Raw genomic sequence first — 22284 nt, 5'->3', positions numbered from 1 at the left:
GTGATATTCTTGTACGTAGGAGCAGTATTATAGTAGTTATATTCGTGTACATAGTGGGCAGTATTATAGTAGTGATATTCTTGTACATAGGGGCAGTATTATAGTAGTTATATTCTTGTACATAGGGGCAGTATTATAGTAGTTATATTCTTGTACATAGTGGGCAGTATTATAGTAGTTATATTCTTGTACATAGGAGCAGTATTATAGTAGTGATATTCTTGTACATAGGGGCAGTATTATAGTAGTTATATTCTTGTACATAGTCGGCAGTATTATAGTAGTGATATTCTTGTACATAGGAGCAGTATTATAGTAGTTATATTCTTGTACATAGGGGCAGTATTATAGTAGTTATATTCTTGTACATAGTGGGCAGTATTATAGTAGTTATATTCTTGTACATAGGGGGCAGTATTATAGTAGTGATATTCTTGTACATAGGGGGCAGTATTATAGTAGTGATATTCTTGTACATAGGGGCAGTATTATAGTAGTTATATTCTTGTACATAGGGGGCAGTATTATAGTAGTTATATTCTTGTACATAGGGGGCAGTATTATAGTAGTTATATTCTTGTACATAGGGGGCAGTATTATAGTAGTTATATTCTTGTACATAGGGGCAGTATTATAGTAGTTATATTCTTGTACATAGGGGGCAGTATTATAGTAGTGATATTCTTGTACATAGGGGCAGTATTATAGTAGTTATATTCTTGTACATAGTGGGCAGTATTATAGTAGTGATATTCTTGTACATAGGAGCAGTATTATAGTAGTTATATTCTTGTACATAGTGGGCAGTATTATAGTAGTGATATTCTTGTACATAGTGGGCAGTATTATAGTAGTGATATTCTTGTACATAGGGGGCAGTATTATAGTAGTTATATTCTTGTACATAGGGGCAGTATTATAGTAGTTATATTCTTGTACATAGGGGCAGCATTATAGTAGTTATATTCTTGTACATAGGGGGCAGTATTATAGTAGTTATATTCTTGTACATAGTGGGCAGTATTATAGTAGTTATATTTTTGTACATAGGGGCAGTATTATAGTAGTTTTATTCTTGTACATAGTGGGCAGTATTATAGTAGTGATATTCTTGTACATAGGGGCAGTATTATAGTAGTTATATCCTTGTATATAGGAGCAGTATTATAGTAGTTATATTCTTGTACATAGGTGATAGCATTAGAATAGTTTAGCTTATTTGATTCAGTTATGGAATCATTTTGTAAATTTCTGGTGCGATTATAAGAGTACATATAAGTAACAGTATTATTAAATTACCGTTTAGGCTTTTTACTCCGGCGCTGTAGTATTATAGTTTAATAATACTGTTTGCTGTGCCGCCTGCCGCTTGATATCGTTCCGAGCTGTGCTCTTGACAACACTTCAAATTTCACTTTACAAATTCTTTATTTCCCATTAGAATAGTCAAGTAACCAGGGACCGTTACATGGCGGCGAGAGTCGAGCAGAACACACCTATATCCTCCGGGGCTATGGCTGCGCTGGTGAGGTTTATACTGTGTCAGCACACCGGGACGGGCGGGGGAACAACAGGACAGAACTGGTGTCTCCACTCTCTGGAATTTGCCCCTGGGCTGAGTTGAAAGAGAAGCAAAGTCAATCTCCAGACCTACTAGATCCTGACTTGCTATCAGTGATGTTGATGGCAGGTCCTCCATATAGGAAGAAGTAAATGTAATACAGATTGTAGTTTGCATTTAAAGGGGTTGATCATATCATATCATCTATTAGTTGCGGTTCTTACGTGGTGTTTAGCGCTCAGTACGGATCGCGTTTTCCGTTTTCCTTCTCTGTATCACCGCTGCGCAGACAAATGATTGAATACTTACTGAATACTTACTGAATACTAGTGATAGTGTGAATTGTATCATGACCCTGTCTTCATTATGCTCCTGAGCTCCCTCTAGTGGTGGCGTCAGACAGACAGAACTTTATCATTTAACTCTTGGTCCATGCAAGGGATTTGGAGCTCAGTAGCCGAACACTTTGACTTAGAGATATGAGGAAATTTGCACAGAATTAATTTAAATTAAAAGTTGAAATTCACTTTAACCTTCCATTTCCCTCACATCAGTGTCCTTTTTTAAGTTCAGGCGGGGAAGGTAAATAGACATTACCGGGAAAAGGTTTTTCTTTAGTTTACTATGTTATATACTGTTATCACTACTTGAATTTTATATACCTGAGGTTATGATGTCATGATAAGTTTTATTTTTTCACTTTTTTTAAATTCTTCGAATTCTTTTTGGTAACTTTGATTCCAAGTCAGAAACACACAAGCGTCCCTTTATCGGGTGACGAAAACTGACTAGTGACCGGGGGCAGGAATAACATGGATGTTACAAGCTTTGTAGTCTACACGGGTAAAATAACATTGCGTCTGTATATGATCCGGCTTCATCTGCTTCTATTGAAGGAGAAGACAATGGTGCCAGCCCCTCCGTGCCAGCCAGCGGGCCAGCTGAGGCATCACATTCCACCGTGTATGAACACATGGGAAATGTGGGGCGCAATGGACGTGGATACAAGCGTTTCGGTAAATCGGCAGGTGGCCACATTGTATTGAGTATTTATCATGGTGCCACCAGCCGGTTCTCCCTATCCGGCATCACAATCCGACGTGTGACAATCACTGATACGGATCACAGATTGGGGGAGGCTTTGCCACATGTGACTCAACAGACAAAAAGAACGTCGACAATCACACGCAACGAATAAAACACTTTTACTAGTTTTGTCACCTTCCCTTTAAATGCGCTTCTAGCTGGAGACATATTCCTGCTCAGCCCTAGGGATGGGTATTAAGGTTTCACCCCAATTTTCTAACTGCATTACTCAGCAGGGGCGATGGTGAGCACAGGGGCTGCCGCGTAGGAGGACATCGAGAGCCGGTAAAGATGCCATTGAGGAGTCAAGAAACTTATCAAGCTATCCATTTGTGTATAAAGCTCCTATGCATAGCGATGTATCACCACGGCTACAAACTATAATAGAATCCTGTGTACTGTGATCTGGCCGTCATGTGTTACTCACTTCCTCTGCATCAACCTTCTCCCATTTTTTTTTTATAACCTACTGACAGTAAATGTAGGCCATGTGGGAGACAGCAGCAGTCAGAAATGTATTTTCAGCATTTATTGTTCTCATCAGGAGATTAACATTTTAGTCCAGCAACTTGTCCTAAGTGCCTCCTCAGCTCACCCTCTCCTCTAAACTCTTCTTGCTTCACTGACTTTTTCAAATTACCTTTACATCACACCATCTCCTAACATCTGCCTCTATGGCCCACCATCTCCTAACATCTGCCTCTATGGCCCACCATCTCCTACCATCTGCCTCTCTGGCCCACCATCATCTACCTTCTGCCTCCCTAGCCCACCATCTCCAACAATCTACCACTCTGGCCCATCATCTTCTACTATCTGCCTTTCTGACCCACCATCTTCTATAATTTGCCTCTCTGACTCACCATATTCTACCATCTGCCTCTCTGGCCCACCATCTCCAACAATCTACCTCTCTAGTCTACTATCTGCCTCTCCGGCCCACCAATATCTTCTACTATCTGCCTTCCTGGCCTATCATCTCCTACAAAATCCCACTCTAGCCCACCATCTTCCACTGTCTGCCTCTGTGACCCGCCATCTTTTACAATCTGCCTCTCTGGCCCACAGTCTTCTACCATCTGCCTCTCTCATCCACCATCTTCTACAATCTGCCTCTCTCACCCACCATCTTCTACCATCTGCCTCTCTAGCCTATCATCTACCATCTGCCCCTTGACCCACCATCTCATACAAGCTGACATCTCCTATAATCTGCTTCTCTGACCCACGATCTTCATCCATCTGCTTCTCTGGCCCACCATCTCCTACCATCTGCCTCCTTGGCCCACCATCTCCTATAATCTGCCTCCCTGGCCCACCATCTTCTACCAACTGTCTCTCTGGCCCACCATCTCCTACGATCTGCCTCTCTGGCCCACCATCATCTACCTCTCTGGCCCACCATCATCTACCATCTGCCTCCCTAGCCCACCATCTCCAACAATCTACCACTCTGGCCCACCATCTTCTACTATCTGCCTTTCTGACCCACCATCTTCTATAATCTGCCTCTTTGACTCACCATATTCTACCATCTGCCTCTCTGGCCCACCATCTCCAACAATCTACCACTCTAGTCAACTATCTGCCTCTCCGGCCCACCAATATCTTCTACTATCTGCCTCCCTGGCCTATCATCTCCTACAATCTCCCACTCTGGCCCACCATCTTCCACTGTCTGCCTCTGTGACCCACCATCTTTTACAATCTGCCTCTCTGGCCCACAGTCTTCTACCATCTGCCTCTCTCACCCACCATCTTCTACAATCTGCCTCACTGGCCCACTGTCTTCTACCATCTGCCTCTCTAGCCCGTCATCTTCTACCATCTGCCCCTTGACCCACCATCTCCTACAAACTGACATCTCCTATAATCTGCTTCTCTGACCCACGATCTTCATTCATCTGCCTCTCTGGCCCACCATCTCCTACCATCTGCCTCCCTGGCCCACCATCTCCTATAATCTGCCTCCCTGGCCCACCATCTTTTACCAACTGTCTTTCTGGCCCACCATCTCCTACCATCTGTCTCTCTGGCCCACCATTTCCTCCTATCTGCCACTCTGACCCATCATCTTCTACCGTCTGCCTCTCTGGTCCACTATCTTCTACCATCTGCCTCTCTGACCGACCATCTTCTACCATCTATTTGTTATGCCCACTGTGACTTCCATCTGCTTCCTTGCCATGTGGCATCCTTTTCCTCATTGCCTATTTTATTTCTCTTATCACCTTCCATTATCTTCTTCTTTATCCCGTTATCTATGTACCAACTGTTTCCCTGGTTCTCCTTCTTACACCATTCCTCTACTGTCTACCAGTTTTCTCAACACTCCTCCTTTATCTCAGAGTCTTACCCCAGTTGTCCTTTCGTCACCCTTAGGTTCCAGATAACTCTTTATCCTACCATATTTTTGACTTGGTATTTTGATGAGCAATTTACTGTTCATCTCACAGGTTTACCAGAAGGAAATGTTCTCTTTTTCTATAATCACATAAATCATTTCATTTATTACAACTCATTTTTCCACCTTGTGTAAAAGTTTTGCTTCATTCTGAAAAAATATAATTTCGACTTTAGGAGATACAATCACATTGATCCTAAATGTCACCACTCAACGTCTTCCCGTCTGTAGTCACCGCCTCGAGACTTTCTACCGGGCATTATTCCTATGTGATGGGGTCAATTGCTAAATTTTATATCAGTAGATGTAATAAACCTGATATTTACGGCATTTATCGCTAAGCTCCACACACGGAAGTGAAGGCCATTACTTGTTTTGATGTTCTGGACCAAAAGATGATGTCAACCTTTATAGTTACATTTTTTTAATTTCTACCTTTATTTTTTGTGTCTGTGTAGAAATAATGTCCAAAATATGTTTTTTTCTGTATTCCAAAACAATATACATTATAGCCTGGCCGTAACATACCAACAGCCCGTTGGCCAATTTGCCCTAATACTAGTTTACACCTGGTCATAGCTCAGTAATGACATTTTGATCATTTTTCCACCAATCTCACTGGCTTCAATACCAACTGTGTACAAGGACCCCTCACAAACCATGTGCCATATGTAATCTCGGAGACTTATTATGGGGCAAATACGTATTTGGACCTCCCGAAACACCAGAGCCCAGCTCCAACTCCCCCCTTGGCATCTAGGTATGACCTTCCAGCTATGTGTAGTTTCTTCACGGATCTCTCACATCATTAGGGTTTTTGTGATTATTTTCTCTGGATTTATTTTTATCACTTTTGGTATTTTTTGTTGCAATCTCCTTTTGTGAACCAATGAATTGTTTTACAACTGATCCTCTATGGCCCAAGATCAGTTTGGCATTTCCAGTGCACAGGTCGTAGGGATCAATAGTGTTCAGGGAAGATGATTCCCATGAACAGCCGGCGATAAATCTACGACACTCCTTAGGTGACCACCATTGGTTCTCCACCCTTTTGTGGGGATCGTCAGGGTCATCCTTTATTCTTGGTAGCCCATATTGTTACCCCAGCATTTCTAGTCCATGCGCTTTGCGGGAGATCATGGTGGTCGCTGCTACCTCCCAAGCCCACGGTGTAAAACGAGGCAATGAGGAACATGGCAGTAGACCACCGTTGGGTGGTTTGGTGCAACGTGAAGTAATGTCTTCCTGAAGCCAAGGGACAAAGCGGTCACACAATATGACACTACTACACATGTATTTCCACTGTGGGCCATTACTCATTGGTCAAGGTCAACTTTTTTCCCTTTCGCTTAACTAAAGATTATTTGACTCACAAGGTGGTGTCCATTGGGTGTAACAAAATGACCAATGGATGTCATTCCATGAATTGCACAGACTTGCCACCTGGGGTCCCGTAGAGCTCACCGGGAGGAAAAGGGAGTAATATTGGTTGTTAGTTACACAAAACCATTTTTTCCTAGTTGTTTCTGTATTTTAGCCCCTATATATGTCTAACTTCTTCTCTGCTGCTTTCCCAGAGTTGTGATCTTGTGAGTTTATCTCAGGGTTCGATCTCAGTATAAGCCCGCACGTTATATCACTTTCTATCATCCAACTTTATCAGTGGATTCTCTGTTTTTTGCTTGAATGCAAAACTTTGTCAAGTTTTCCCTTTTTTTTTTTACGGTATTAAGATTTTCTCTCCATCTCTATATAACATTTTCCTATACTTAGTGTCACCAAGATCAGATTTGTGATTTTCATATTTCCGGCCACATTCTGACTAGACGTGACCTTTCACTTGTATTGAGCGAGGCTGCGGAACGTCTAGTCTGCAAGTGACCTTATGTATCCAAATTGCACACTTGCAGTCACGTGCCCAGCAGCTCCCGGCACCAGAGAATCCTGACTGCGTGCATGATGAGTATTCACAAATCTGCAGCCACATAGAATTTCTATAGATTCTAGGCCTGGACAACCCCTGCTGGTGTGGGAGAAGCCTCTACAGGGATTTCTACTGACCCCGAAGCTTCTGCACAGTTACACAACTAGATACCACTACGGAGTTTGTATCATAATGGAGGACTGGTGGCAGAAGACCAGAGAACTTTCAGAGTGAGCAATGTTGGCGGTTTTCAAAGTTTACCACTTTTTAAGGCTTATTTCCAACATTATAAGTTTGCATCTATTGAAAAATTTGCTGATAATTTGCAAATGGGTGACTTTGTGATATTGGGGCTCTAGAACGGGAATGTGCATGGAGGACAGTAGACAGAAAGGTGCCCGGGTGGAAGAACAGTATATGGGCCCTTTGCTGTCCAATAATTCTGTGTATGACAGAAGCTGCTTGCTGCATTGGAGATAGAAGTGGCCCCTTTACCTCTTGGGCCCCTGTGTGGCTGCACCAATGATATTTCTGCCCCTGGTGCCCACTGTCCACCACTCCAGGCATTGCCGAATAATCATTGTACATGCAATCTCCAGGGGTCTTCTAGAGACTGAATGGAGCGCTGCTACGAGGGGGCGTAACTTGGAGCTAATGGGCCCCAATGCAAAGTCTCCAACAGGGCCCCCAACTATTATAGATCTTTTATAGTAAATTCTTTTTCTATCTCACCTGGGTCATTTGGGTCCACTTTATAGTTCAGATCCTTGGTGCAACTGCAGCCTCAGCTTCCTCCATATTGATACCCCTGATGGTGTGAAAGTGCGGACACTGCCTCATTCCAATGGGACTTTTCAGATCCTCAGTCTCGGGATCCATATGGGCTCCAGCATTCAGATCACCACCGATCCAAAGGTCATCATTGAACATTCGGACAACTGCTAATGTTATGAACGACCCTCTCTATCTAATTCTTAATTCTACTGAGTTTGTGAATATTAGAAGACCCCCGTTCTGTGCTTCAGGGAACTTCTTCTGGTGTCTCTTACATACAAATGTGGTCACGGCTCAGGAAATGGCTGACGGCTGTGATGGAGCAGAGACCTCCGGACATGCAGAGCGCTACATAGATAGCATGGTGTATAGATGCAGCGCCTGACCATGGGGGGTACCAGACCCGTCCTGGGTGGATTGTGTCTGCAAAACTACAAATCCCACAACTACAACTTTTGGGCATCTGGATGTGAAAAATGTTTCCATTCACTGACAGCAAGAGGAGATAGTGAGAAAATACAGCGCACAGTCTATCAGAAAGATTCTGCATGTGCATAAAAGTGGAAACCCCCTCTAAATTGATGATACACGGGCCTCATACATATCTCTGCGGCCCATGCTCCTCTTCTGGAAGGCTAAATAGGAAGCCTTCATTAACTCTCTGGGTGCCACAGACGATATCACCCTGGGGCTACACATTCCTCGCTGAATGTCAGATTTGCCTCCGCGGTGATGAGTGCGCACAACCCGGCCACATTCCTGCAGATCTCACAGCTATTACTACTGTACATCAGAAGGATGGAAATCCAAGACACTTGTACAAACTGTGGCAATCTCACAGCTGGACCCGGGACCGCCACTAATCCTGAGGATGGGGGTCCCATAATCTATGGGAATTAAACAACAGAGCACACGTACGACCCCCACTCCCATAAACCGTGGCAACTACCAATCTACCAAGACAGGACCACCGTACATAAGATTGTCAGGGGTCCCAGCAGAGTCAGACCCCCACAGGTCACACATACTTTACTTATCCTATGGATGGGGATAAAGGTTGTTGGTGGAACAAAGGGAAAGTGTCATTAGAAAATTCTTTAAATCCAGTATATTATATATTTAAAAAACAATAAATTAATCCTGAGACCTTGCAGCGTCTGTCTGAGCCTTGTAAGAGACTGACACCTCAAAGATCACTTTTTTATAGCTCCCTTCTTCCTCCATGAACTTTGCGGAAGTCACAGAGCATGCCAGCAACACTCCGAAACAAGGCATGCCCGCAATAAGAGAGGTGTGATAAAAATGAAGGATAGTGTATACTATCTTGGTCTACTTCACTTTGTCAGGCAGGTCCTATTTAAGTGATTTCATGATTGAGAACAGGTGTGGCAGTAATCAGGCCTGAGTGTGGCTAGGGAATGTGAATTCAACTTCCCAAAGATGCGATAAACCATAGTTAATTTATGTTTTAATTGGAGGGAGCAATCACTTTTCCACACAGGGCCCTGTACATTTGGATTTCTTTTTCCCTTAATAATAAAGACCTTAATTTAAAAACTGCATTTTGTGATTGCTTGTGTTATCTTTGTCTAATATTTACATTTCTTTGGTTATTGGAAACATTTAAGTGTGACAAACATGCAAAAGAATAGGAAATCAGGAAGGAGGAGAACATTTTATCGCACAACTGTGTGTGTATGTATATATACAGTTGTGGCCAAAAGTATTGACACCCCTGCAATTCTGTCAGATAATACTCAGTTTCTTCCTGAAAATGATTGCAAACACAAATTCTTTGGTATTATTATCTTCATTTAATTTGTCTTAAATGAAAAAACACAAAAAGAATTGTCCTAAAGCCAAATTGGATATAATTCCACACCAAACATAAAAAAGAGGGTGGACAAAAGTATTGGCACTGTTCGAAAAATCATGTGATGCTTCTCTAATTTGTGTAATTAGCAGCACCTGTAACTTACCTGTGGCACCTAACAGGTGTTGGCAATAACTAAATCACACTTGCAGCCAGTTGACATGGATTAAAGTTGACTCAACCTCTGTCCTGTGTCCTTGTGTGTACCACATTGAGCATGGAGAAAAGAAAGAAGACCAAAGAACTGTCTGAGGACTTGAGAAACCAAATTGTGAGGAAGCATGAGCAATCTCAAGGCTACAAGTCCATCTCCAAAGACCTGAATGTTCCTGTGTCTACAGTGCGCAGTGTCATCAAGAAGTGTAAAGCCCATGGCACTGTGGCTAACCTCCCTAGATGTGGACGGAAAATAAAAATTGACAAGAGATTTCAACGCAAGATTGTGCGGATGTTGGATAAAGAACCTCGACTAACATCCAAACAAGTTCAAGCTGCCCTGCAGTCCGAGGGTATAACAGTGTCAACCCGTACTATCCGTCGGCATCTGAATGAAAAGGGACTGTATGGTAGGAGACCCAGGAAGACCCCACTTCTTACCCCGAGACATAAAACAGCCAGGCTGGAGTTTGCCAAAACTTACCTGAAAAAGCCTAAAACGTTTTGGAAGAATGTTCTCTGGTCAGATGAGACAAAAGTAGAGCTTTTTGGGCAAAAGCATCAAGATAGAGTTTACAGGTGAAAAAAAGAGGCATTCAAAGAAAAGAACACGGTCCCTACAGTCAAACATGGCGGAGGTTCCCTGATGTTTTGGGGTTGCTTTGCTGCCTCTGGCACTAGACTGCTTGACCGTGTGCATGGCATTATGAAGTCTGAAGACTACCAACAAATTTTGCAGCATAATGTAGGGCCCAGTGTGAGAAAGCTGGGTCTCCCTCAGAGGTCATGGGTCTTCCAGCAGGACAATGACCCAAAACACTTCAAAAAGCACTAGAAAATGGTTTGAGAGAAAGCACTGGAGACTTCTAAGGTGGCCAGCAATGAGTCCAGACCTGAATCCCATAGAACACCTGTGGAGAGATCTAAAAATGGCAGTTTGGAGAAGGCACCCTTCAAATATCAGGGACCTGGAGCAGTTTGCCAAAGAAGAATGGTCTAAAATTCCAGCAGAGCATTGTAAGAAACTCATTGATGGTTACCGGAAGCGGTTGGTCGCAGTTTTTTTTGGCTAAAGGTTGTGCAACCAAGTATTAGGCTGAGGGTGCCAATACTTTTGTCTGACCCATTTTTGGAGTTTTGTGTGAAATGATCAATGTTTTGCTTTTTGCTTCATTCTCTTTTGTGTTTTTTCATTTAAGACAAATTAAATGAAGATAATACCAAAGAATTTGTGTTTGCAATCATTTTCCGGAAGAAACTGAGTATTATCTGACAGAATGGCAGGGGTGTCAATACTTTTGGCCACAGCTGTATATATATCCAAAAAGAAAGAGAGACCGCACTCCATGAGCTGGGACCCGTCGAAGCGCTTTGATAGTGCGAAACGGCCGTTGTCAGCTGTTTTTCCTCTCCTTATATCACTCCCCCGGCCGACATGTACCCCATGTGCCAATAAATCAAGCTTTATTCACACCAGCTCATGGAGTGCGGTCTCTCTTTCCTTTTGGATATATTCGCATTGTTGAGTTCCAGACCAGCACCCGAAGCTGCCAGCATCAAGTGCTCCGGATACTGCACACCACCAGAAGTTACATGGTAACAGCTGTGCCGTCCGCGTTTTTCTCTTTCTTCACATGTTTGTGTATATACATATATATATATATATATATATATATATATATATATATATACACACACACATATACACGTGTGTCTCACTAAATTAGAATATCCTCAGAAAGTGAATTTATTTCAGTTCTTCAATATAAACAGTGACTCTCCTATATTCTATAGAGCCATTACACTCAGAGGGATCTATTTCACGTGTTTATTTCTGTTAATGTTGATGATTATGGCTTACAGCCAATGAAAACCCAAAAGTCATTATCTCAGGAAATTAGAATACTTTATAACACCAGCTTGAAAATTGATAGTAAAATCCGAAATGTTGTCCTACTGAAATGTATGATCAGTAAATGCCCTCAATACTTGGTCGGGGCTCCTTTGGCATCAATTACTGCATCAATGCGGCGTGGCATGGAGGCGATCAGCCTGTGGCAGTGCTGAGGGGTTATGGAAGCCCAGGTTGCTTTGATAGCTGCCTTCAGCTCGTCTGCATTGTTGGGTCTGGTGTCTCTTATCTTCCTCCTGACAATACTCCATAGATTCTCTATGGGGTTAAGGTCAGGCGAGTTTGCTGCCAATAAAGCCCAGTGATACTGTTGTGTGTACACCAGGTATTGGTACTTTTGGCAGTGTGGACAGGGGCCAAGTCCTGCTGGAGAATGACATTTCCATCTCCAAAAAACTTGTTGGCAGAGGGAAGCATGAAGAGCTCTAAAATGTCCTGGTAGATGGCTGCGCTGACTTTGGTCCTGATAAAACACAGTGGACCTACACCAGCAGATGACATGGCTCCCCAAACCATCACTGATGGTGGAGACTTCACACTAGACCTCCAGCAGCTTGGATTGTGGCCTCTCCACTCTTCCTCCAGACTCTGGGACCACGATTTCTAAGTGAAATGCAAAATTTACTTTCATCTGACAACAACACCTTGGACCACTGACAACAGTCCGGTTCTTTTCCTCCTTGGCCCAGGTAAGACGCTTCTGGCATTGTCTATTGGCCATGAGTGGGTGACACAAGGGATGTGACACTTGTAGCCCATGTCCTGGATACGTCTGTGTGTGGTGTGAAGCAATGACTCCAGCAGCAGTCCACTCCGTGTGAATCTCCCCCAAATTTTTGAATGGCCTTTTCCTAACAATCCTTTCCAGGCTGCGGTTATCCCGGTTGCTTGTGCACCTTTTTCTACCACACTTTCTCCTTCCACTCCACTCTCCATTAATATTCTTGGATACAGAACTCTGTGAACAACCGGATTCTTTTCCAATGACCTTTTGTGGCTTCTCCTCATTGTGGAGTGTGTCAGTGACTGCCTTCTGGACATCTGTCAGGTCAGCAGTCTTCCCCATGATTGTGGAGTGTGTCAGTGACTGCCTTCTGGACATCTGTCAGGTCAGCAGTCTTCCCCATGATTGTGGAGCTACTGAAACAGACTAAGGGACCTTTATAAACACTTAGGAGCCTTTGCAGGTGTTGTTTGTTAATTATTCTAATATTACTGAGATAATGACTTTTGGGCTTTCATTGGCTGTAAGCCATAATCATCAACATTAACTGAAATAAACACGTGAAATAGATCACTCTGTGTGTAATGACTCTATAGAAGATAGGAGAGTCACTTTTTGTATTGAAGAACTGAAATAAATTCACTTTGAGGATATTCTAATTTTGTGAGAAGCGCCTGTATGCATTCACACTCGGGTCGGAGAGCTGTTGCCGGTCCGTGCACTGTGGTCTGTGATCGGACTGATCTCCGTGGAGGTCTGCACGTGCCCTTAGTCTGATGGAGGAAGAGCTCGGCCAACTATGGCGACGGTCACTGGCCCCAAATAGGCTCAATGTTATCAGTATATCCTACAGAGCAGAGATGGAGGCCACAGATCATATACTCCCTGTATTTGTATCCTGTGTATACATGTGTGCTTCTATATAGCTGTGCTCTATGTATACGGCTGCGGAGTGCTGTGTTCCCGTGCGCCGTGCCGGGCTCTAATGAGATGGTTTCGCCGTTAGGGGCCCATCCGGCAGTGGGGGTCTCCTCCGCTCCTCCGCCAGGTTCTACCCAGAAGTTATATTTAGGTTTCAGTGCTGAGTTTAGATGAAGGTTTCTGTGAAACAGGAAGTGTAAATACAGAAAGACACAAAGGAGCAACACGACCCCGCTCCATTCACCATCCAGTGCCCCCCACACTCCAGAGGAAGCCACAGCCCCGAAACACTACCAAATGTCTGTACACGTAACATACAGCGACAGTGTGCCAACCAGCTGTGCATCTAACCCTAACGTGCATGATACTGTGCCCACGAGCTGTGTATCTAATCCGCTCCCGTGTGATACTGACTGCTGAGCCGTGTATCTAATCCTCCCCTGTGTGATACTGACTGCTGAGCCGTGTATCTAATCCTCTCCTGTGTGATACTGTCTGCTGAGCCGTGTATCTAATCCTCTCCTGTGTGATACTGACTGCTGAGCCGTGTATCTAATCTTCTCCTGTGTGATACTGACTGCTGAGCCGTGTATCTAATCCTCTCCTGTGTGATACTGACTGCTGAGTCGTGTATCTAATCCTCTCCTGTGTGATACTGACTGCTGAGCCGTGTATCTAATCCTATCCTGTGTGATACTGACTGCTGAGCTGTGTATCTAATCCTCTCCTGTGTGATACTGACTGCTGAGCCGTGTATCTAATCCTCTCCTGTGTGATACTGACTGCTGAGCCGTGTATCTAATCCTCTCCTGTGTGATACTGACTGCTGAGCCGTGTATCTAATCCTCTCCTGTGTGATACTGACTGCTGAGCCGTGTATCTAATCCTATCCTGTGTGATACTGACTGCTGAGCCGTGTATCTAATCCTATCCTGTGTGATACTTCCTGCTGAGCCGTGTATCTAATCCTATCCTGTGTGATACTGACTGCTGAGCCGTGTATCTAATCCTCTCCTGTGTGATACTGACTGCTGAGCCGTGTATCTAATCCTATCCTGTGTGATACTGACTGCTGAGCCGTGTATCTAATCCTATCCTGTGTGATACTGACTGCTGAGCCGTGTATCTAATCCTCCCCTGTGTGATACTGACTGCTGAGCCGTGTATCTAATCCTCTCCTGTGCGATACTGACTGCTGAGCCGTGTATCTAATCCTCTCCTGTGCAATACTGACTGCTGAGCCGTGTATCTAATCCTCTCCTGTGTGATACTGACTGCTGAGCTGTGTATCTAATCCTCTCCTGTGTGATACTGACTGCTGAGCCGTGTATCTAATCCTCTCCTGTGTGATACTGACTGCTGAGCCGTGTATCTAATCCTCCCCTGTGTGATACTGACTGCTGAGCCGTGTATCTAATCCTCTCCTGTGTGATACTGTCTGCTGAGCCGTGTATCTAATCCTATCCTGTGTGATACTGACTGCTGAGCCGTGTATCTAATCCTATCCTGTGTGATACTGTCTGCTGAGCCGTGTATCTAATCCTATCCTGTGTGATACTGACTGCTGAGCCATGTATCTAATCCTATCCTGTGTGATACTGACTGATGAGCCGTGTATCTAATCCTATCCTGTGTGATACTGACTGCTGAGCCGTGTATCTAATCCTCTCCTGTGTGATACTGACTGCTGAGCCGTGTATCTAATCCTATCCTGTGTGATACTGTCTGCTGAGCTGTGTATCTAATCCTATCCTGTGTGATACTGTCTGCTGGGCCGTGTATCTAATCCTATCCTGTGTGATACTGTCTGCTGAGCTGTGTATCTAATCCTATCCTGTGTGATACTGTCTGCTGAGCTGTGTATCTAATCCTCTCCTATGTGATACTGACTGCTGAACCGTGTATCTAATCCTATCCTGTGTGATACTGACTGCTGAGCCGTGTATCTAATCCTCTCCTGTGTGATACTGTCTGCTGAGCCGTGTATCTAATCTTATCCTGTGTGATACTGTCTGCTGAGCCGTGTATCTAATCCCACCATATGTGATCCATTGCGCATTATGTAACGACAGAGAACAGATGTGGTGTAGGAGGCCCTCAGCAGTGGAGGGGTTAACCTCTTCTCTTCCGTGTTGTCACTTTGGCGCTTCTTCCGCACGGTGTGGTGTCTCCACTAAGGCTCTGCTTCTCGCAGGTGACGCTGGGTCATTTACAGTCAGTACTCTGTAATGGGACACACAGACCCTCATCCATCTGCCGGACACACAGGACAAGACTCTAGAAACTCTTCACCCTTATAATGACCAGCTGCTCATCCCCGGGGCCATGATCACACCACACAGGCCTACAATGATACCCTTATAGTCTCTATTATTCTCATTGCTTTGTTTAACCCCTTTAAATGAAGTGAACTCTGTCCATAATTACCAGAGGGTGAAGATGTATGTGAATGATTGTCAGGACATTGCACGGTGACACAGAAAGACCCCCATCAATTAGTTACACTACAGTGCAAATCTGGTAACCCACCTCCACCTGCATCTAAAGGAGTCCTTATCAACATGGATATCACATAACCCTGATTCATGGGATGTCAAGTAGTCACATAGAATAGTCATCTCCAGCTATTGTGGTATAATCTTGTTTTTTGTATACTGCAGATAAATTGGTTCTGCCTATATGTGTAACAAGTGCTGTTTAAATCACCCAAATACCCTTAAAACCTGAGGGTGAAAACATACTATCACTAATTGCACATTAAACCACAGTGTAAAGCAAAAGACTTGTCATCTGTATATCATATGAAAGATACAAAGTAGCAGCTCTATTAGTGTTGACAACATGTCTAGAAAGCCAATGCAGCTAAACTCACCTTTGTTCCCTCACACCTAGAGGGTAAAAGCACAAAAATACAACCACTGGCACATTAAACCATGGTATAAAAATGTTTTTTGCACCTTGCTATGACTGTATATCCACCATGCAATGTTCCTTTATTCTTGCTCAACCAGTCAGTTCTGCACTATTTATAAAATCATATCAACACAACCGATGGCACATTATATCATGGCATAAAGTATAAGACACGTGTTATTTGTATATTGCATGATAGATATAAAGTAGCTGAACTATTGATATTTTCATGTTAACAAGCCAATACTGCTTTATTCACCCTTAATACCCTTACAACTAAAGGGTGAAAGAACATGAACACAATTGCTGGCACAGTGAACATGACATATGTTATAAGACTCCACTGAAATATGTAGAGATAGATATATAGAAGGAGTATTTTTAGTATTTTTTACTCAACAAGCCAAGCTCAGCATGATTCATCTATGTACCCTTATGCTTAGAGGGTGAAGACACACCAACACAACTGGTTGAACATTCTATCATGGCATAAAATATAAGACACGGCTGTTATTTGTATATCACATGATAATTACAAAGTAGCTGCGATGTTAGTGTCTTCTTATTTGCCAAGCCTATGCTGCTTTACTTGCCTTTATATCCTTACACCAAAATGGTGAAAACACAACTGCTGGTACACTAACCCACGGCATAAAAGATAAGACACCACTTATATTTGTATATTTGTATTTTGTAAGATACATACAAAGTAGCAGTTCTGTGTTTTCATACGCAATAAACCAGTTCTACACTACTAACCTAAATACCCTTACACTTAGAGGGTGAAGACACAAAAATTCAACTTTTGACAATTTATACCCTGGCATAACACATGGAAGAATCTTGTTATTTTGTAGGAGGCCCTCGCCTCCTCCTGCTGCCTCAAACTCAAAAATATTTCCCAGATCTGCTCATTCCTCAACCATGAAACCACAAAAACACTAGTGCACGCTCTTATCGTCTCCCGCCTCGACTACTGCAACCTCCTACTCTCTGGCCTCCCCTCTAGCACTCTGGCTCCGCTCCAGTCCATCCTACACTCTGCTGCCCGACTAATCCACCTGTCTAACCGCTATTCCCCAGCCTCCCCCCTATTCCAGGCCCTTCACTGGCTTCCTATCTCCCAGAGGCTCCAATTCAAAACCCTAACCATGACATACAAAGTCATCCACAACCTGTCTCCTCCATACATCTGTGACATGGCCTCTAAGTACCTACCCGCATGCAACCTTCGATCATCTCAAGATCTCCTTCTCTACTCCCCCCTTATCTCTTCTTCCCACAACCGCATACAAGACTTCTCCCGTGCTTCCCCCATACTCAGGATCTCCCTGCCGCAACACATCAGACTCTCACCATCAACGGAAGCCTTCAAGAAGAACCTGAAGACCCACCTGTTCCGAGAAGCCTACAGCCTGCAATGATCCTCGGTCTACTGAACCACAGCATGACCTGCTCTACCCTCTCCTACTGTATCCTCACCCATCCCTGTAGACTGTGAGCCCTCGCGGGCAGGGTCCCCTCTCGTTATGTACTTGTGTGTCCCTTGTCTTACACATGTTTACTATACTTGTCTATATTTCCCCTTTTCACATGTAAAGCGCCATGGAATAAATGGCGCTATATAAATGCATAATAATAATAATAATAATAATAATAATAAATTTTGTATACATTGCACTACAGATTAAAAAAAAAAATACCAATTAGTTTTCATGTTCAACATGTCAGTGCAGTTCATCTCACCTATATACCCTTAAGCCTAGAGAGTGAATATAAATAACTGTTGGCACATCACAACATTGCCCAACACATAAGACACCCTTACTACTTTGTGTGCACGACATTAGATATAAAGCATTAGCTTCTCAGTCTTCATGTTCATGCTCAGATTGTATAGATCAAGTCATCTACATACCCTTATACCTAGAGGGTGAAGTCACAACTCTATAACAAAAAAATCATGGCCTAAAGAAACATCTCAGCTATCATAACTCATAAGATACTCTTACTACTTTATGTGTGCGACAGATATACAGTTGTGGCCAAAAGTATTGACACCCCTGCAATTCTGTCAGATAATAGTTTCTTCCTGAAAATGATTGCAAACACAAATTCTTTGTTATTATTATCTTCATTTAATTTGTCTTACATGAAAAAACACAAAAAGAATTGTCCTAAAGCCAAATTGGATATAATTGCACACCAAACATAAAAAAGAGGGTGGACAAAAGTATTGGCACTGTTCGAAAATCATGTGATGCTTCTCTAATTTGTGTAATTAACAGCACCTGTAACTTACCTGTGGCACCTAACAGGTGTTGGCAATAACTAAATCACACTTGCAGCCAGTTGACATGGATTAAAGTTGACTCAACCTCTGTCCTGTGTCCTTGTGTGTACCACATTGAGCATGGAGAAAAGAAAGAAGACCAAAGAACTGTCTGAGGACTTGAGAAACCAAATTGTGAGGAAGCATGAGCAATCTCAAGGCTACAAGTCCATCTCCAAAGACCTGAATGTTCCTGTGTCTACCGTGCGCAGTGTCATCAAGAAGTGTAAAGCCCATGGCACTGTGGCTAACCTCCCTAGATGTGGACGGAAAAGAAAAATTGACAAGAGATTTCAACGCAAGATTGTGCGGATGTTGGATAAAGAACCTCGACTAACATCCAAACAAGTTCAAGCTGCCCTGCAGTCCGAGGGTACAACAGTGTCAACCCGTACTATCCGTCGGCATCTGAATGAAAAGGGACTGTATGGTAGGAGACCCAGGAAGACCCCACTTCTTACTCCGAGACATAAAAAAGCCAGGCTGGAGTTTGCCAAAACTTACCTGAAAAAGCCTAAAACGTTTTGGAAGAATGTTCTCTGGTCAGATCAGACAAAAGTAGAGCTTTTAGGGCAAAAGCATCAACATAGAGTTTACAGGAGAAAAAAAGAGGCATTCAAAGAAAAGAACACGGTCCCTACAGTCAAACATGGCGTAGGTTCCCTGATGTTTTGGGGTTGCTTTGCTGCCTCTGGCACTGGACTGCTTGACCGTGTGCATGGCATTATGAAGTCTGAAGACTACCAACAAATTTTGCAGCATAATGTAGGGCCCAGTGTGAGAAAGCTGGGTCTCCCTCAGAGGTCATGGGTCTTCCAGCAGGACAATGACCCAAAACACACTTCAAAAAGCACTAGAAAATGGTTTGAGAGAAAGCACTGGAGACTTCTAAGGTGGCCAGCAATGAGTCCAGACCTGAATCCCATAGAACACCTGTGGAGAGATCTAAAAATGGCAGTTTGGAGAAGGCATCCTTCTAATATCAGGGACCTGGAGCAGTTTGCCAAAGAAGAATGGTCTAAAATTCCAGCAGAGCATTGTAAGAAACTCATTGATGGTTACCGGAAGCGGTTGGTCGCAGTTATCTTGGCTAAAGGTTGTGCAACCAAGTATTAGGCTGAGGGTGCCAATACTTTTGTCTGGCCCATTTTTGGAGTTGTGTGCGAAATGATCAATGTTTTGCTTTTTGCTTCATTCTCTTTTGTGTTTTTTCATTTAAGACAAATTAAATGAAGATAATAATACCAAAGAATTTGTGTTTGCAATCATTTTCAGGAAGAAACTGAGTATTATCTGACAGAATTGCAGGGGTGTCAATACTTTTGGCCACAACTGTAAAGCATCAGCTTCTCAGTCTTCAGATTATGGAGCTGAAGGCATCTACATACCCTTACACCTAGAGGGTGAAGTCACAACTGTAGAACAAAAAAAAAAAATCATGGCCTAAAGTAACATCTCAGCTATTTTGTATAGTGTAACATTTACATACACAGTATCCAATCTGCGTGCGGCTCTATGTTGAACAAGTCACTGCAGCTACAGATTATGCACGTACATTAGTAGGATGAGTGAAAGTAGGTGCTACAGGAGATTGTCAGGAAGGATGAGGCATCAGACATGCAGTGGATTATATACAAAGTATCGTAATATATGTGTGATAAACCAGAGGAGGGTCACATCTTCTATTTACAGCTGTATAGTGATATAAATCAGCCCCCCCCTATTGGAATAATCAATCAGTTCTGCGTATTGCAATATCGGTCCATAACAAACGGCTATATGAACAGTTTTTGCAAGGAGAGGAATGAGTTAACACCTGCACCTACAACAAGAACCTGCAAATCACAACCTGACCTATCGCAATATAGAATACGATATAAAGTATGAAGCGCTGTATCCAGAGATCGGACACTGTCCACTATATGATATACATTGTATTACATAACACTACAATGTTCTCCAGCTGATGAGAAACTACAACTCCCAGCACGCCCTGGCTATCAGCAATTCAGAGCAAATCCAGAGAACCTTACCCTAAGGCCGCGTGCACACATTGAGTATTTGGTAAGTTGTTTTTTTTTACCCCAGTATTCGTAAGCCAAAAACCAGGAGTGGGTGATAAATGCAGAAGGGGTGCAAATGTTTCTATGACTGTTCCACTCCTGTTTTTTTTTCTTACAAATACTGGGGTAAAAAACTCACCAAATACTCAATGTGTGCATGAGCCCGAAGGCAAAAAAAGGTAAACCGAGCAGAAAGCACCCACCTGCTCTACAACAAGATCAATATGAAGCCATGACACAGGGGGGAAGCCGCACTTTCTCATTGTCCTCCGCTGGATACAAAGTATCAGTTCCGCCTATTGTAAAGCCAGATCAGCAATCCAGGCGACTTCTGGGGCGGTATAATGTGATACTTGGGCGCCATCGACGTGATACAATTGTGAAGCTTTAAGAGTAAATATTGACTGTAAAGTGTCAATTTCACCAAGTCAAGTAAATCCAGCGCCAACTCTACGGATCGCAATCCCCTGACGGACGATCAATGTGAACTGGGTCATTGGCACATTGTAAGGTGACATCAGGTATAAAGGAGCCTTACCTGGCAGGCGCCTTCCCCTGGTGAGGTCTATCTGCGTGTGGTGATGGAATGTGGCAGTGGGCAGGTGTGCCTCCTCACTACTCCTCCTCTTCTCCTCTGTGCTACTGAACAGCTAGGAGGTCCACCCCCCCATAACAAGCACTACACACACTCCCCACCCCCCATAACAAGCACACACCCCTGATTACTCAACACACTTCCTTATCTGGTGCCTGTAAGTGAAGAATGTGAGAGAAGCTCTGCCATCTGTAGCAAGGAAGTGGCAGCCCCAGCCTTCACTTGTATAGGGGAGTGGGGTGAAGATCTTCTGCTCTGTGTTACAGGGGTAGAAAATTCTGCTGCAAATCCTGATGTAATGGCACGAAATACGCTGCGTAAAATATGTGTTTGCCTCGGAAATTCCCCCCCCCCACTATTAGTATGGGTGAAATCTGCAACAAAAAAGCACAAAGAAATCTGCAACGTGTGCATGAGACTTGAGAAGTTCTCCCATCCACTGTTCTTACACAGGGGCCCCTGTCGGTGTCCACACCATCATTATTATAGGCTGGGGGTCGGCTTACAGTTCTTGGATTAGGGTCCGGAATTGTTTCTTGGGGCGACGCTCCGATGTTATGCAGCAGTCTGTAACGAGCGCAGATAAAAATTCAGAAGCACTCATTGGAAGATTTTCTGGCCCAGGAATAGAATTCCGGAACTACAGTACACACTGACACATAACATTCAAAGCCGGAAAGGAAAAACAAATCTAAGGGCTATATGGTGTAAAACTACGAGCTTCATATAGTCTTAATTATCATAAGGACACATATACGGAGGCATGCAAAAGTGTTGGCACCCCTGGTCAAAATTACTGTTATTGTGAACAGCTAAAGAGATGAAATGATCTCTAAAAAGCCTAAAGTTACAGATGACACATTTCCTTTGTATTTTAGTAGAACATAATATACATTTTCACCTTTTCCATTTTAAAAATTACAATAAAAAGAAAAACGGGTAAATGCAAAAGTTTGTGCAACCTGGGAGATTTGTGTGCTCTGATATCTTTGACAGAGGATTCAGACCTTAAATAGCCTGTTAGGGTTATGTCGTGTTCACTATCA

The 22284-nt window shown here is 43.3% G+C and overlaps 1 protein-coding gene across 3 annotated transcripts in view; it reads right to left on the bottom strand.

Annotated features, from left to right (window-relative positions):
- PTK2B (protein tyrosine kinase 2 beta) overlaps positions 1 to 21335 on the bottom strand; it is a 178426-nt gene extending 157091 nt beyond the window's left edge. The window contains exon 1 of one of the 3 annotated variants that reach the window (XM_073561927.1): positions 21182 to 21335. Coding sequence is in view for 1 of the 3 variants with exons in the window: in XM_073561926.1 (XP_073418027.1) it covers positions 20847 to 20906 (60 nt within the window). In the remaining 2 variants the exon portion in view is untranslated. Of the gene's footprint in view, positions 1 to 20846; positions 21080 to 21181 lie in introns of those variants that run through there. The other 2 variants (XM_073561928.1, XM_073561926.1) reach the window with 2 other exon arrangements.
- Between the last annotated feature and the right edge of the window lie 949 nt (positions 21336 to 22284).

This window comes from Dendrobates tinctorius, unplaced genomic scaffold (assembly GCF_039654945.1).
Source record: "Dendrobates tinctorius isolate UK_male_01 unplaced genomic scaffold, ASM3965494v1 ptg000332l, whole genome shotgun sequence".
Taxonomy (NCBI): Eukaryota; Metazoa; Chordata; class Amphibia; order Anura; family Dendrobatidae; genus Dendrobates; species Dendrobates tinctorius.
This window is presented reverse-complemented; position numbering and strand designations above follow the sequence as displayed.